The sequence below is a fragment of the Nannospalax galili genome, unplaced genomic scaffold (genome assembly GCF_000622305.1).
Source record: "Nannospalax galili isolate Female #2095 unplaced genomic scaffold, S.galili_v1.0 scaffold1798, whole genome shotgun sequence".
Taxonomy (NCBI): domain Eukaryota; kingdom Metazoa; phylum Chordata; class Mammalia; order Rodentia; family Spalacidae; genus Nannospalax; species Nannospalax galili.
The window spans coordinates 204,692-219,326 of NW_008341341.1; the positions used below are offsets into that span (position 1 = coordinate 204,692).

At 48.9% G+C, this 14,635-nt stretch overlaps 1 protein-coding gene across 6 annotated transcripts in view; it reads left to right on the top strand.

Moving 5' to 3' along the window:
• Fgr (FGR proto-oncogene, Src family tyrosine kinase) overlaps positions 1-12,337 on the top strand; it is a 25,156-nt gene extending 12,819 nt beyond the window's left edge. For 3 of the 6 annotated variants that reach the window (XM_017799063.2, XM_017799062.2, XM_029565200.1), the window contains 10 exons: positions 345-447; positions 1,721-1,819; positions 6,905-7,008; positions 7,213-7,362; positions 8,507-8,662; positions 8,754-8,933; positions 9,415-9,491; positions 9,732-9,885; positions 10,371-10,502; positions 10,592-12,337. In XM_017799063.2, the coding sequence (XP_017654552.1) occupies positions 345-447; positions 1,721-1,819; positions 6,905-7,008; positions 7,213-7,362; positions 8,507-8,662; positions 8,754-8,933; positions 9,415-9,491; positions 9,732-9,885; positions 10,371-10,502; positions 10,592-10,800 (1,364 nt within the window). In that variant the 3' untranslated portion in view covers positions 10,801-12,337. The remainder of the gene's footprint in view (positions 1-344; positions 448-1,720; positions 1,820-6,904; positions 7,009-7,212; positions 7,363-8,506; positions 8,663-8,753; positions 8,934-9,414; positions 9,492-9,731; positions 9,886-10,370; positions 10,503-10,591) is intronic. The other 3 variants (XM_029565198.1, XM_017799064.2, XM_029565199.1) reach the window with 3 other exon arrangements.
• Positions 12,338-14,635: the final 2,298 nt, after the last annotated feature.

A 14,635-nucleotide genomic window follows, 5' to 3' on the forward strand; every position in this document is an offset into this window, starting at 1 on the left:
CACACACACACACACACAAACACACACACACACACACACACACACACACATTTCTGGCCTCTTTGGTGTCACTTCAGAAGGTGAAAAGTCTTGTTGGTGGGGAACAGGAAGAGGGGACAACTTAGGGACTTTCCAGACAAGAATATGAAGCTAGGTGTTGGCACCAAACCCAGGGGGCCAATCTGTGAAGCCCAAATCAGAAATCCACTGGTCCCCAAAGCTCTTTGGGAACCTGGACACTGTGATGCTGGGGAGTACCTGACTGGGAAACTGGAATCTGGGGGTGCAGCCTCCTTGGTTCCCCATTCTGTGCCCTACTCTGCTGAGCAGCTCTGACTCTACAGGAACTGGAGTGACCCTGTTCATCGCCCTGTATGATTATAAGGCCCGGACAGAGGATGACCTCACCTTCACCAAGGGCGAGAAGTTCCACATCCTGAACAATTCGTAAGTGGCCAGGCCATCTAGTTCAGGGCATGGCCTGGACTGGAGCAGGACCCAGTGAGGACAAGACCCTGATCTCTGTCTTTAGAAAGCTCCAGCCTGGTTGGGAACAATTATCCCTGCCAATAAAAGTCCTGGATGAGGGGAGTATAGTGGTAGAGAGAACTTGCCTAGCATGTGGCCTTGAGTTTGGTTCAAAGTATCACAAACAAACAAGAATAAGGGAACCCTGGACCATTGCTACTATGTGGGGAGAGGGAAGGTGAGAGGGCACGGAAGGAACGCTAAGCATGATCCCCAGGGTAGTCATGATCAGAGGCAGGCTCTCTGGAAAATTTTTAGGCTGAGACTAGAAAAATAAGTAGACAAGGAAGAGGTGAGAATAGATGATGATTTCTAGAAAGCACCAAGTGGTTCCACATAGATAAATTACGAATTAAGTGTAAGCTGGGCATGGTGGTGCACGCCCTGAATCCCAAGCACTCAGGAGGCAGAGGTCTGGGCACCTCTGTGGGTTCCAGGCCAGCTGGGGCTACAGGGAGACCCTATCTCAAAAATAATAAATAAATAAAAATAATAAAAATTGCTGGGTGTTGTGATGCATGCCTTTCATTCCAGCACTTGGGAGGCAGAGGCAGGCAGATCTCTGTGAGTTCAAGGCCAGCCTGGTCTACATAGTGAGTTCCAGGCCAGCTGGGGCATAGCCAAAACCTGTCTCAAAAACAAAGGAAGGGATGGAGGGAAGGAGGGAAGGAAGGAGGGAGGGAGGAAGGAAAAGAATGAGGTGCAAGCTTGGGGAGTGTAGCTCAGTGGTAGAGCAAAACTCTGGGTTCAATTCCAAGAAGAGGAAGAAGAGGAGGAGAAGGAGGAAGAGGAGGAGGAAGAATAAGATGCAGAATAGAGTGTGGCTGAAAAAGCAGGCAGGGCAGAATCCATGGGCCTTTAAGCCATGTTGAGAAGCCTGCATTTTATCCAGAAGGAATTATGCAGCCCTTTGGAGTTTTCAATGGGGAAAGGACACAGTCAGCTATCCACTGTATTCCCACCCCAAGCAAGGAGCAAGAGGAAGAAGCCCAGGTATCCTCAAATGTATTCCCTTTACAGGGAAAGGCCCTGCTAGGACCACTGCAGTGGCTGGAAGCAGGGCAGACAAAAGTTCTGGGAGTGGGGAAGGATCCAAAGTGAGGACTAGTAGGGTGAGTCTCCAGCTGATCCTCTTGTAGCCCTGCATGGACCCTCAAGTGCTTCTGACTACCCCTATGTTCTGTGTTTGCAGGGAAGTTGACTGGTGGGAGGCACGCTCCCTCAGCTCTGGACACACTGGCTATGTTCCCAGCAACTACGTGGCTCCTGTGGACTCCATACAGGCTGAGGAGTGAGTAGGGTCGGGACAAGGCCAAGCCCTATGGAGAAGATCCTGGTGTCTAATCTCCAAGGCCACCTTTTATGGAGTTGCTGCTCTACTCTGAGCCTGCCTCCTTATCTATAATTTTATGAGGTTATTGTGGGGCTAAAATAAGATGATAACAGTAGATAACACCTATACAGCAGGTACTGTGTTCTGTAACCTCTTCAGAGTGCTTTCTGTGTGTTAACAGTTTGAAACTGTTATTACTCTACTTTACAAATGAGGAAGTTGAGGCACAGAGAAAATGACTAAATATCCTGCCCATAACTAGGAAAGGGTGGAGCTGGTGTGTGAACCCAGCTAGTCACACAACATGTGCTAGTTAGTATACATATTGTCTCTCTGAGCCAGGTGTGGTGGTCCACGTCTTTAATCGCAGTACTCAGGAGGCAGAGGCAGGTGAATCTCTGTGAGATAGAGGCCAGCCTGGTCTACATAGTGAGTTCCAGGCCAGTTGTGACTACAGGGAGACCCTATCTCAAAAAGAAAGGAAAGAAATATATTGTTTCTCCCGTAACAGTAACATCATGGCTTTATTTTTGTATTTGTTTATTTGATTTACTTATTTACTTAAGCAGAGAGAATGTAAATTTCTTAAGAAAAAGTGTGAAAGAACTCTCCCAAGAACGGGAGGGGTTCCCAAAGAGGAATGCCCATGGGATTTTTAAAAAAATCTATAAAGTAGGGCTGGACTGATGCTCAGCAGTTTAGGACCAGAATTTGTTTTCTAGTACCCATGTCAGGCACTCACAACCCCGTGTAGCACCAGCTGTAGGGCATTTGATGTCCTCTTCTGATATCTGCAGGTACCCACACACATGTGGCACACACTTACCTAGACACACATACACATGAAGAATCAAAAATTCTAAAAAGCCTTTAAAACCTACAATATGGGGCTGGGGGACTGAGGTTGTAGCTCAGTTGATAGAATGCTTGCCTAGTAGGCATGAGACCTTGGGTTTGATTCCCAGAACCATGCAAAACCAACCATGGTGACACATGCCTATAACCCTAGCACTTGGGAAGAAAAGGCAGGAGAATTAGAAGGTCAAGGTCACCCTCAGTTTAGCAAGTTTGAGGCCATCCTGGGATAAATGAAACTTTTTCTCAAAAACAAATAAACGAATAACCTAGTGGGACTGAAGATGTACCTCAGCCGCAGAGCACATACTTAATATGAAAAAGGCTGGGCTGGAGAGATGGCTCAGCGGTTAAGAGCACTAACTGCTCTGGCAGAGGACCCGGGTTCGATTCCCAGCACCCACATGGCAGCTACGAACCGTCCTTAACTCCAGTTCCTGGGGAATCCGAAGCCCTCTTCTGACCTCCACAGCATTGCATGACACGGGTGCACTCACATACACACAGGCAATATACTCATATACCTAAAATAAAAATAATAAATAAAATATTTTTTTTAAAAAGAAAAAGGCTAAACAATTGCACAGGAACATTACTTAAAATTAGTTCTATTGAGTAGAGAGGAGCTGGTGTGGAACTCAGTGGTAGAGTACCTGCTTAGCATGTGCAAGGCCTTGGATTCCATCTCCAACTCCTCTCAAACAAAAGAAGCTATCTTAATAGAGTTGTGAAATTTTTTTGAGAAAAAAAAAAAAGGATGGAAGAGTCTTTGTTGAACTGAGCTGGGTATAGTGACACATGTCTGTAATCTCAGTACTTATCATGAGTTTGAGGCCAGCCTGGGCTACATAAGATTCTGTCTCTCAAAACCAGAATAGGCGTCCTCAGGACTTAGATTGGTTTGTTGTTGGATTATGGGGAGTGAGAGAAATCGAGGGTGACTCAAAGTCTTCTTGAGGACTAGCAAGTTGGGGGTGGTACTAGTTGCTAAAATGGGGGATACTGGAGCAGGTGGAGGCACATGGATTCATCATTTTGAGGTTTGTTGAAAGGAACGACCAGGTGAAAGAAGCTTCTAGCAGCTAGATGAGGCCGGGCTGTGTATAAAAGGAGCCCAGTTACCCCACTGCATTACCGCAGAAGAAGGGGTGCCCATTCCTAACTAGCACCAAGACACCTTCCTTTGTTCACTGTAGGCCTTGCAGATGGCCACCTGTGCTGGTGGAATCTGGGACTCATCCAAATAGAGATGACAATTAAGCTGCTTAGGAGGGTAAAGGAGAGACATAGAGCGGCCCTGGGGCTCAAGTCTGGGGATGCTGCCTTGGAGAGAAGCCACTGCAGACGTGAGAAAAGGGGAAGCAGGCCAGGTCAATGAAGAACATCCCAGGACTGGAGGAAAATTTTGTGGAAACAGAAGGGAGTGTCTGAGTCTCTGACACCCCTATCTTTGGCAATAGGGTGACTTTGATAAACAATCTTTGTCTCAAGGAAAGTGGGAGCAGAGGTCAGCAGAACCCAGGAGAGAGGGAGAGTGGGAGGGGAAGAAGTAGAGACTTAAATGGGAAATGTGGCTCCAAGTGAATGCAAAGTGAGCAGCCAGAGCCAAATGCGGCCCAAGATAACTCAGCAAGTGCTTGCTGTCAAGCCTGATGACCTGAGTTCAATCCCCAGAACCCAGATGGTAGAAGAAGAGAACAAACTCCCACAAACTGGCCTCTGACATTCACTTGTGCTATGGTATGTATGCATGTACACACACACACACACACACACACACACACACACACACACTGAGTAAATAAAATGTAAAATGAGCCAGGAGTAGTGGCACATACCTTTAATTCTAGCACTCTGGAGGCAGAGGCAGGTGGATCTTTGTGAGACTGAGGACAGCCTGGACTACATAGCAAGTCCAGGCCAGCAGGGGCTACAGGGAGACCCTGTCTCAAAAAGACCATACACACACACACACACACACACACACACACACACACACACACAAAACCACATTTTTTTTAAAAAAAGAGATAGGACTCAGAGCTTTCCTGTAGGAAAGAAGATGTGTGTTTTTAGAGGTTGGTGGATGGACAGTTGCAGAGGACTGCTCATGGGGGTGGGGTAGGTTTCCCTGAGCAGAGGGATGTAGGCAGGGCCCACAGCACAAGTGGAGCGAAGCTGTGTTTTGGAGTGAGTGGAAGGAAGCATGAAGGAAGGAGGGGTAATGATGCCAAGGGCCAGAGAGTTGGGGATTCATGCTGTATCCACAATTTGGGAAGCATCCTGATGTCTGAAGTACTCAACGTAGTGTCATGGTTAAGAGCACAGGCCTGAGAGACTATTTGGAGTCCCACTGTGGCCCCAGAGAACGTGCTTAACCACTAGGCATCTCAATTTCCTCATCTGTCTTACGGGGTTAATAATAACACCTCTCGGGGCTAGAGAGATGGCTCAGTGGTTAAGAGCACTGACTGCTCTTGTAGAAGACCCGAGTTCAATTCCCAGCACCCACATGGTGGCTATGAACTGTCCTTAACTCCAGTTCCAGGGGAATCCGAAGCCCTCTTCTGACTTCCAGGGCATTGCACCGGTGCACTCACATATATGCAGGCAATGCACTCATACACATAAAATAAAAATAATAAATATTTTTTAAAAATAAAACACCTGCCGGGCGTGGTGGCTCATGCCTGTAGTCCCAGCACTTGGGAGGCAGAGGCAGGCGGATCTCTGTGAGTTCAAGGCCAGCCTGGTCTACATAGTGAGTTCCAGGACAGCTGGGGCTACAGGGAGACCCTGCTTCAAAACAAAACAAACTAACAAACAAAACCAGCTTCAATGAGAAAAAAAAAATTAAAAAATAAATAAATAAATAAAACACCTTTATTTCAACATTATTAGGAGTTCAATGAGCACACTTATGTACAGGGTCAGAGTCTGCCACAAAAGAAGCCCTCTGCCTATCGAGATTCTGTGTTTGTTTTGAAACAAGTTCTTGCTATGTGACTCAGACTGGCCTTAAAAGCTCCTTCTGCCCCAACCTCCCCAGTGCTCAGATTATGGGTGCATGTCACTGTGCCCGACTACTATGTTGGTTCCTAAGTAAGTTACTATGGTCATGGCTGTGAATGGAGGAAGATCTTGAAGAACCTTAAAAATGTGTCTGATATACAGAGTCTTTCAGTAGTTCCTCCTCTTGGTTGCCTGCCATCCTAGCCACACCATTTGCCAATGCCTTTTCCAGTCTCCCAACTGTGCCTGGTACCCAAGTATGAGCTGACCATCCCAGAATTCCCAGACATTTCCACCTCCCTTGATTTGAAAACTGTGTTCATTTCAGTTTGGCCTAAGTGGTCAGTCACTTTAGGGACCAGATAACAGCTGAGTCTTCTACAGCCATGGATGGGCACTCTCCTACCCCAATGTATTTGCACAGTTGGTTCAGGGCTATAATTCAATCTCAGAAAGAGAAAGCTGGAGTGGGTTTAAATCAAACTTAGGACAACATCCAAATTTAAGAAAGCAAGAGAAAGTGGTAGTCAGCTGGGCCTGAGTGTCTAAGAAGAGGAGAAACAAAGCAAGACAGGTGTTTCTGGAAACCAGAAGAGGAAAGAATTTGGGGCTAGGGTCAGGGAGGAAATTCAGTGATCGCTGGGGGTGCTAGGAAAATGGTGGGTGAAGATTTTAGTGGTACATATCAGCCAGGCTTGTGGGCAAGTCAGTTCCTCTCTGAGCCTCAAGTTCCTCATCTATAAAAATGAGTTGTAGGGCCGGATGTGGTGGCCCACGCCTTTAATCCCAGTATTCACGAGGCAGAGGCAGGTAGATCTCTGTTAATTTGAGGTCAGCCTGGCCTACATAGTGACTTCCAGGGCAGCTGGGGCTACAGGGAGACCCTGCCTCATGCCCTGTACCACCACCACCTAAAAGAGTTGTGGAAGGCTCTAGTGAGATAACCATTGGTGACTGGGCTCCAGCAATCTTAATTCAAGAGGAATCAATGGTAGAGAGGAAAACCCTGATCTTTCTGAGCCAAGCACTTTTCTACTTTGCTTCTCTGTGACCCTCACCCCCAGTCTGTGAAGCAGGTATATTAGCCCATTTCTCAGGTGAGAACATTGAGGGTTGGCCCAATTGAGTTATGATTTGAAAGGAGCATGCCTGATTCTAGTCTGTCGTTCCTAACAGGTGGTACTTTGGAAAGGTCAGTAGAAAGGATGCTGAGAGGCAGCTGCTCTCGCCAGGCAACCTCCAAGGGGCCTTTCTCATTCGGGAAAGTGAGACCACAAAAGGTGGGTTGGCACTCCATGCCACCAGACATTAAGGTCAGTGGGGCAGTGCTTGGGACCAGGTAGAGGGGCAGAGCTAAGACTGGCCCTGGGGCCTAGAGATGTGGTCCTCACTCAGACTCAGAGTCCCCAGCCTTTGGGGCCACTTCCTATACTTAGTCTAAGGGAGAACAAAATACTAATTCCAAAGTGACCCTTACCACACAGGTGCCTACTCCCTGTCCATCCGAGACTGGGACCAGAGCAGGGGCAATCACATAAAGCATTACAAGATCCGGAAGCTGGACACGGGTGGCTACTACATCACCACTCGGGCCCAGTTCCAGTCTGTGCAGGAGCTGGTGCAGCACTACATGGGTAAGATCCCTGAGTCAATCTGATGTGTTGTCACAGTGGAGAGACTGAGGCCCAGAAAGGCAAAGGGTCTCCCAAAGCAGAGGTGGCTGGGCCACAGGTAGAGGTTCTCAAGACAGGATCCTGTTCTGTGGAGATTCAGAGAAAACTGAGGCCCAAAGTGGCCTATGGCCAAGTAGTGCCTCCTAATGTGTGAGTGGGGAATTGGCCAGTTTCTTGCCTCAAGGCCTGAGTGTGGAACCTTTTTTTTTTGTGGATAGGGGAGCACATGTGGAAATCGGAGAACAACTTGTGGGAGTTCTCTCCTTCCACCATGTGGGTTCCAGGGATGGAATTCAGTTTGGTCAGGCTTAGTGGCAGGCTCCTTTACCTGCTGAGCCATCTCGTCAGCCCTGTTGCATTCCTTTGAATCTCTCATTAAGGCTCCTGGGCAGTCACTATCACAGGTCTCTGAGCAGTGGGTGACAGAGGCTGGTCTGAACTTTGGGGAGAAACTCTGGCTGTTAGGTGCTACTTAGATGCCAGGGGCAGAGCAGAAAGAGAGGTACCTTAGAAAGCAGTGGCCAGTGGCCAGGCAAAGTGATGGTGGTGAGATGAAATCAGTGGCAGTGCAGTAGTGGTCCAGCCAGGACTAGAACCCAAGTGTGAAGCCCAGATGACATCACTGCCTGTGCTTCCATCTTGATGTCAGGATGAGGTCCATGTCAGGAATGGGCTGCATGTCCAAAGCTTTGTCTTAAATCCCTTACCCTATTTTCACTGTTAGAACCCTACCTACCTTACCCTTAAAGGTCCACTTCTTAGTAGGACCCATGAAGTTTCCACAGGGATCATTTCTCACTCTGTGTACTACCCTTGTCCTTGGATACTAACATGTTCACCCACTCAGTGGACTGAATTGCCTGCTATCCTGGCTTGTGATCTCAACTATAACTAGTTATTTTTTCTGTAGATTTTTTGAGACACTGTAGCCTAGACAGGCCTCAACCTCCACACAATCTTCCTCAACCTCCTGACTGCTGGGTTTACAGGCATAAGCTAGGGACTAATTATTTATAACTGAGCTCGAGGTCTGTTGCTGAGCCCTGGTGGGAGAGTTCAAACAAGGCCTCTCCCAGAAGCTTCGGTCCATCTGTCCTTCCTCCAGAAGTGAATGATGGGTTGTGCTACCTGCTCACTGCACCCTGCACCACCACGAAGCCACAGACGCTGGGCCTGGCCAAGGACGCCTGGGAGATCAACCGCAGCTCCATAGCGCTGGAGCGCCGACTGGGCACCGGTTGCTTTGGGGACGTGTGGCTGGGTATGAAGGTCCCAGGAGCCGGGGGTCAGGGGCTGGGGCAGTGAACTGGGCCGGCGGGGAGCGGGTCTTGATGAGATGACCCACCGTGCAGGCACGTGGAACTGCAGCACGAAGGTGGCGGTGAAGACGCTGAAGCCGGGCACCATGTCCCCGAAGGCCTTCCTGGAGGAGGCGCAGATCATGAAGCTGCTGCGTCATGACAAGCTTGTGCAGCTGTACGCAGTGGTGTCCGAGGAGCCCATCTACATCGTAACAGAGTTCATGTGTCACGGTGAGGAGCGGGGTTGCAGGCGGGGTCTGGGGCTAAGAACCCGGGCCGCCTCCTGTTAAAGAACTAATAACAGTGAGCATAGTCCTAGTGAGGGACTGGAGATGTGCGAACCTTCCAGAGTTAGAGTCCCGGCAGGGCTGAGTTAGAAGGCGGGGTTTGGCGCAGGGGGCGGGGCCACTCGCTTGGGATCGTCTGCTGGAGAGTGAGGAGCAAACCTGGCAGGATCCGAGATGAGGGCGGGTCTGGGGCGGAGTCTAGGTGGGCGTGGCCAGATGTTGGGGGTGGAGACTAAAGATGTGGCTAGAATGGATGACAAGAGGCGTCCCAGGGGGATTCTAGAAGGCAGGGTTAGATTCATAAGAGAGAGCTGAGAGCTCCAGCGGTGGTAAGGATAGATTAGCCGGATATGGGCGGGGCTAATGAAGAGAAAGCAGGCTAGGAGTTGGGCTTTGCTGCTGATTTTCTGGCTGCTTCTCCCCAGGTAGTTTGCTGGATTTCCTCAAGGATCGAGAGGGCCAGAACTTGATGCTGCCCCACCTAGTGGACATGGCAGCCCAGGTAACCTGGCTCAGCAGTTTCATCTTCCAGACCTCCTTCCTATTATCCTTCCACAAATCTCTGTGCCCTCATACACCCAGAACTGCAGCCTAGCTCACTTTATCAGCTGGGAGACCAGAGGCAGGAAGATGCTATTGCATCTCAGTATCCCGGTCCAGTAGAGTGGACTTTTCAGGTGACCCCTCTCTGCTCACATAGGCTATGGTGCTGTGAGTCCATGTGAGCGCCCTCTCCTCCCAGGTAGCTGAAGGCATGGCCTACATGGAGCGCATGAACTACATCCATCGGGACTTGAGAGCAGCCAACATCCTGGTTGGGGAGCGGCTAATATGCAAGATCGCTGACTTCGGGTTGGCTCGCCTCATCGAAGACAATGAATATAACCCCCGACAAGGTGCCCTGTCTCCTCACCCCAGCTTCCTGGAAATCAAAAGCTCTAAGGGGCTGCCATGCACCCAATATAGTCAGAACCCCTCCCCACCCTTGATCAGCCCAGACACCCCAATCCTGATTTGGATAAGATGCATTTCTGGTCAGGCATGGTGGCACAGATCTTCAGTCCCAGCACTCCAGAGGCAGAGGCAGGTGGGATCTCTATGATTTTGAGGTCAGCCTGATCTACATAGTGAGTTCTAGGATAGTCAGGGGCTAAACAGTGAGACCCTGTCTCAAAAAAAGAAAAAAAAAAGATGCAATTCTAGTTCAAGTCCCAGCTTACCAACCACCTGCTATGTGGCAGGTACTGTTGTATTAAACAGAAGGCAATAGGTTATAATAGTGTGCACTCAGTAGCAAGAATGCCTGATATAGATCCCAGCCACTTGGCTGGGCAAAGATTTTTCAAGGATCCCCTCACTAACTTCTCTCCAACTTCCTCAGGAACCAAGTTCCCCATCAAGTGGACAGCCCCAGAGGCTGCTCTCTTTGGCAGATTCACTATCAAATCAGATGTGTGGTCCTATGGGATTCTGCTCACAGAACTAATCACCAAGGGCCGCGTCCCCTACCCAGGTGTGCTGGGAATTGGGGAATTGGGGAGTGGTCATGGGGAAGCCCCCCGCCATGCTCCTTCCACTTGCTGACAGAGCTCCACCCCTCAGGCATGAACAACCGGGAAGTGTTGGAACAAGTAGAGCAGGGCTACCACATGCCATGCCCTCCAGGCTGCCCAGCGTCCCTATATGAAGCCATGGAGCAGACCTGGCGTATGGACCCGGAGGAGAGGCCCACCTTTGAGTACCTGCAGTCCTTTCTGGAAGACTACTTTACCTCCACAGAGCCACAGTACCAGCCTGGGGACCAGACATAGCCTGGTTAGGCATCAATCACCTCTCTGGGGGTGTCTACCAGCCCTTATCAATCCCAGGGCCCTGGTCCCAGAGCTTCCAGGCTTAGACCCTTATAGAATCCTATCCTCTCAGAGAAGACCAAAAGCTCTGAAGCCATTTTACAGGTGGGGCAAATGGAGTCTACCAGCTCATCTCTCACCCTCCCTGACCCCAAGCACTAGTTCTTCTATTCCTATTTAGGCCCCTACATGCTGCTAGCCTCTCTCTTCCATCTCCTAGAAATGCTCACACTTCATCTAGTTATTTATAAAATTGTATTTCCCTTCCTCCACTTACCTCTTATTCCTGCTTTCCTACCCTCCTATAAGCTCACTCTGGTTCAGGCCTCACAAATTTAATTCCTGCTTTCAGTTCTCTTGGGTCTCTCTAAATTACAAAGTCAGGGAAAGTCTTTGCCTCCCTTCCTGATGGCTGGACTAGGATCCAGGTTCAGGTCTGAGAAGGAGAGTTGCTGAAGGCTCACCACCTCTCTGAGTAATGTGTGTGTGTGTGTGTGTGTGTGTGCGTGTGTGTGTGTGTTCATTATGTAAATAAGGACAATGATGATGTGACTCCTTGAACTGTGAAAAGTCCCTGAACCTTCTTTGGGGGAGGGATGGTGGTTAGTAGAAGGTGAACAGGACAGGTTTGGCTATTGGGAGCAGGAGGGGAAAGCGAGGTGTGCACCTCCCCCACCTACTGAGGACAAGGTACCGAATACAATGTGTGGAGTCTTAGGATACTCCAAAGTCCCATTGGTCATCCACATATGAATTTAGGATGTTGAAAGATGGCCACAGAAGACAGGCAACTGGAACTGGAGCAAGATGGCTTTGAATCTGTGCACACTGCACATGCTAATTCTTTACCTGATTTCAGCAGATCTACCACTCACTACAGACACACTGGGACAATCTTAGGCCTTCCTCAGGAGAGGCATGGAGAAGATCATGCAGCTGTCAGGTTCTCCAAAACAAGGCAGAGGGGGAAGGAAGGGGAGAGCCTGGGGATTGGTCTAGCTTATCCGATCTCACTAGGGGAGTCTTGTTCCCACCCCTTTTGGAGATAGTTTAAAGCAGTGTGGTTTGTTATAGTATATGGAGCCTCCTGTTGACTAGGTTCAGGGCTACTGGACAACCTTTAGTGCACTTATGTGATGGTAAATTGGCCCATGTTTTAGGTTCTCCTTTGAGAAACTGGCAGCTTATCTGCCTCTGTGTGGAAACAAGGAAAGCAGAAAATATGGATTCCCACCTCTCCCATAAGGAAATGTTTATTGACTGTCTGACTTACTCATGGAGTAGAGGAGAGAGAAGCATGGGAGCTGGGAGTCACCATTGCACTAGGCAATGATTAGTTGAGTGTTGACTCTGATGGGCCCTTTGCTGGGTAAGACCCTGGTCACAGACACATGAGTAAGCTCTCCCCCTGCCCTGGAAGAGTTCCTTCAGGCAGGGAGAAATAATAATAATAAAATAACAATAACCTATTTTTTTGGTCTTTTTGAGGCCAGGTCTCCCTGTAGCCCCAGCCTGCCTGGAACTCACTATGTAGACCAGGCTGGCCTTGAACTCACAGAGAGCCTCCTGCCTCTGCCTCCCCCTGGTGCGGAAATGCTGAAATTAACGGCATGGGCCCCCAAGCCTGGCCAAAAAAAAAAAGCCCTTTTTTTTTTTTTTTGAGACAGGGTCTCCCTGTAGTCCCAGCTGTCCTGGAACTCACTACGTAGACCAGGCTGGCCTTGAACTCACAGAGAGCCTCCTGCCTCTGCCTCCCCCTGGTGCGGAAATGCTGAAATTAACGGCATGGGCCCCCAAGCCTGGCCAAAAAAAAAAAGCCCTTTTTTTTTTTTTTTGAGACAGGGTCTCCCTGTAGTCCCAGCTGTCCTGGAACTCACTACGTAGACCAGGCTGGCCTTGAACTCACAGAGATCCTCCTGCCTCTGCCTCCCGAGTGCTGGGATTAAAGACGTGCACCACCACGCCCTGCTAATTAAACAAAATTTTTGAGACTCATAGCTTCATGTAGTCCAAGCTGGCCTCAAACTCTCTATATAGCTGAGGATGACCTTGAACTCCTGATCCTACTGCCTCCAGATGTTGGGATTATAGGTGTACTACTATGCCCAGCTTAACCCATTTATTAAGCGCCTGTTAAATGTCAGATGTGCCTGTATCCCCTCCACCCCATTTAATCCAATGTTGAGCCTATGTCTATGATTAGCCCCACTGGATGAGAAAAATGAAATTCAGATTCTGGGGTTACATGATACCCCTGAATTACTCAGCTATATGACAGAACAGGGCTTATACTCAAGCCTATGGTTTCTTCACTAGACTTCACTGCCTCTAGGCTTTGGAAAGGAAATATGGAAATATATATGGGGTGTGTGCATGTGTGTGTGTGTGTGTGTGTGTGTGTGTGTGTGTGTGTGTTCCTTCTCTCTGTAGTTACTGGCAGAAAGATTCCATAGAAACACCCACCAAATTGAGGGGCCTGAAGGAAAGAGAATCAGGTACTAAGTGTAGACTGAGAGTTCCCTGGGCCCATTTCTGTGCTGAAGGTTGTTGAATAAGAGCAAAAGAGAAAATCCAAGTGGCTCCTCAGAGGAGTTGTCACAGCTATGACAGCTGTAGACAAACTCTCAGGGACCAACATTTCTTGAGGGCCTCAGTCTCTAGCCAACCAAATTCACAAAAGCCCATACAAGCCAGAAGGCAGCTTCTGTTTCTAGATGTCATAGGCTAAGCAGTTAAGAGCCTGGCTCTGGAGCTATAGTATCTGATATAAATCCTGCCTCTACCACCTGCTGGCTATGTGGTTTTATACAAGTTGTTAATCTCTCCGAGCCTCAGTTTGTTCATCTGTGAAGTAGCAGTAAAATGTCTAATACCCATTAGCTCTCTGTCACTACCATTTATAGTGTTGACTCTGTGCCAGGAGTCCTGCTAGAGGCGTGATGCCATTTAATCCTCACAGAACCTAAGAAAACAGGAGATTGTTCTGTCTAAACTAAGGCACTGTGAGGTAAATCAGTCCATTTACTTCTTTTTTTTTTTTTTTTTTTTTTTTTTGACAGGGTTTTGGTATGTATTTCAGGCTCCCCAGTGCTAGGACCATAAGCATATACCACCATGCCCAGCTTAAATCAGTTTTCTGAAGGTGTCCAGGTCGTTAGTGGTAGAGCAGGGCCTGAACCAAGTCTCTGGCCCTGGATGTAGTACTCTGTCTCCACAGCCCTTTCCTGGAACTAGGATATTCTTGTCTGCCTCCTGGGGATCTGCCTGCTGCCTGCTGCCCATGTGGTTTTAGAAAAGGCCCAGCAGCTCAGTGAACCATCTGGAGTTCTCTAGGCCCCTTGCTGCTCCTCAGCAGACCAGAGCTTCCCTGTGTCTCCAGGTTCCCTGCTCTCCCTCTGGAGCAGCTGGATGAACCTCCTTTGTACCCCCATTTCAGTACTGCCTTCTGTTCCTTCCAGATAGAGCACAATGCAATTGATTAGGCTACTGTTTTCTCCATTTCAATCACATCCTCCTCGCCCTGCCTCCCTGAGATTACAGGCGGGTCACCTTGATTGCGGCTTGCACTGTTCACAAAACTCTTCAGTCGTTTACAAAGCCATCTCTCGCCTCATTCACTCCCCCACCTGGCTCTTCTCCTCTGCGATGCGTAGATTTTACTGGCTTAAGACTCAGAGGGCAATTTTATTTCCAAGTTCATGCTGGGGGAGGAGGACACCTAATTGACTGATGCTGGGTGTTTCACATGCATAGTCTAATTTGATCCTTACCACCATGGAGGCTCTGCGGCAGTGTG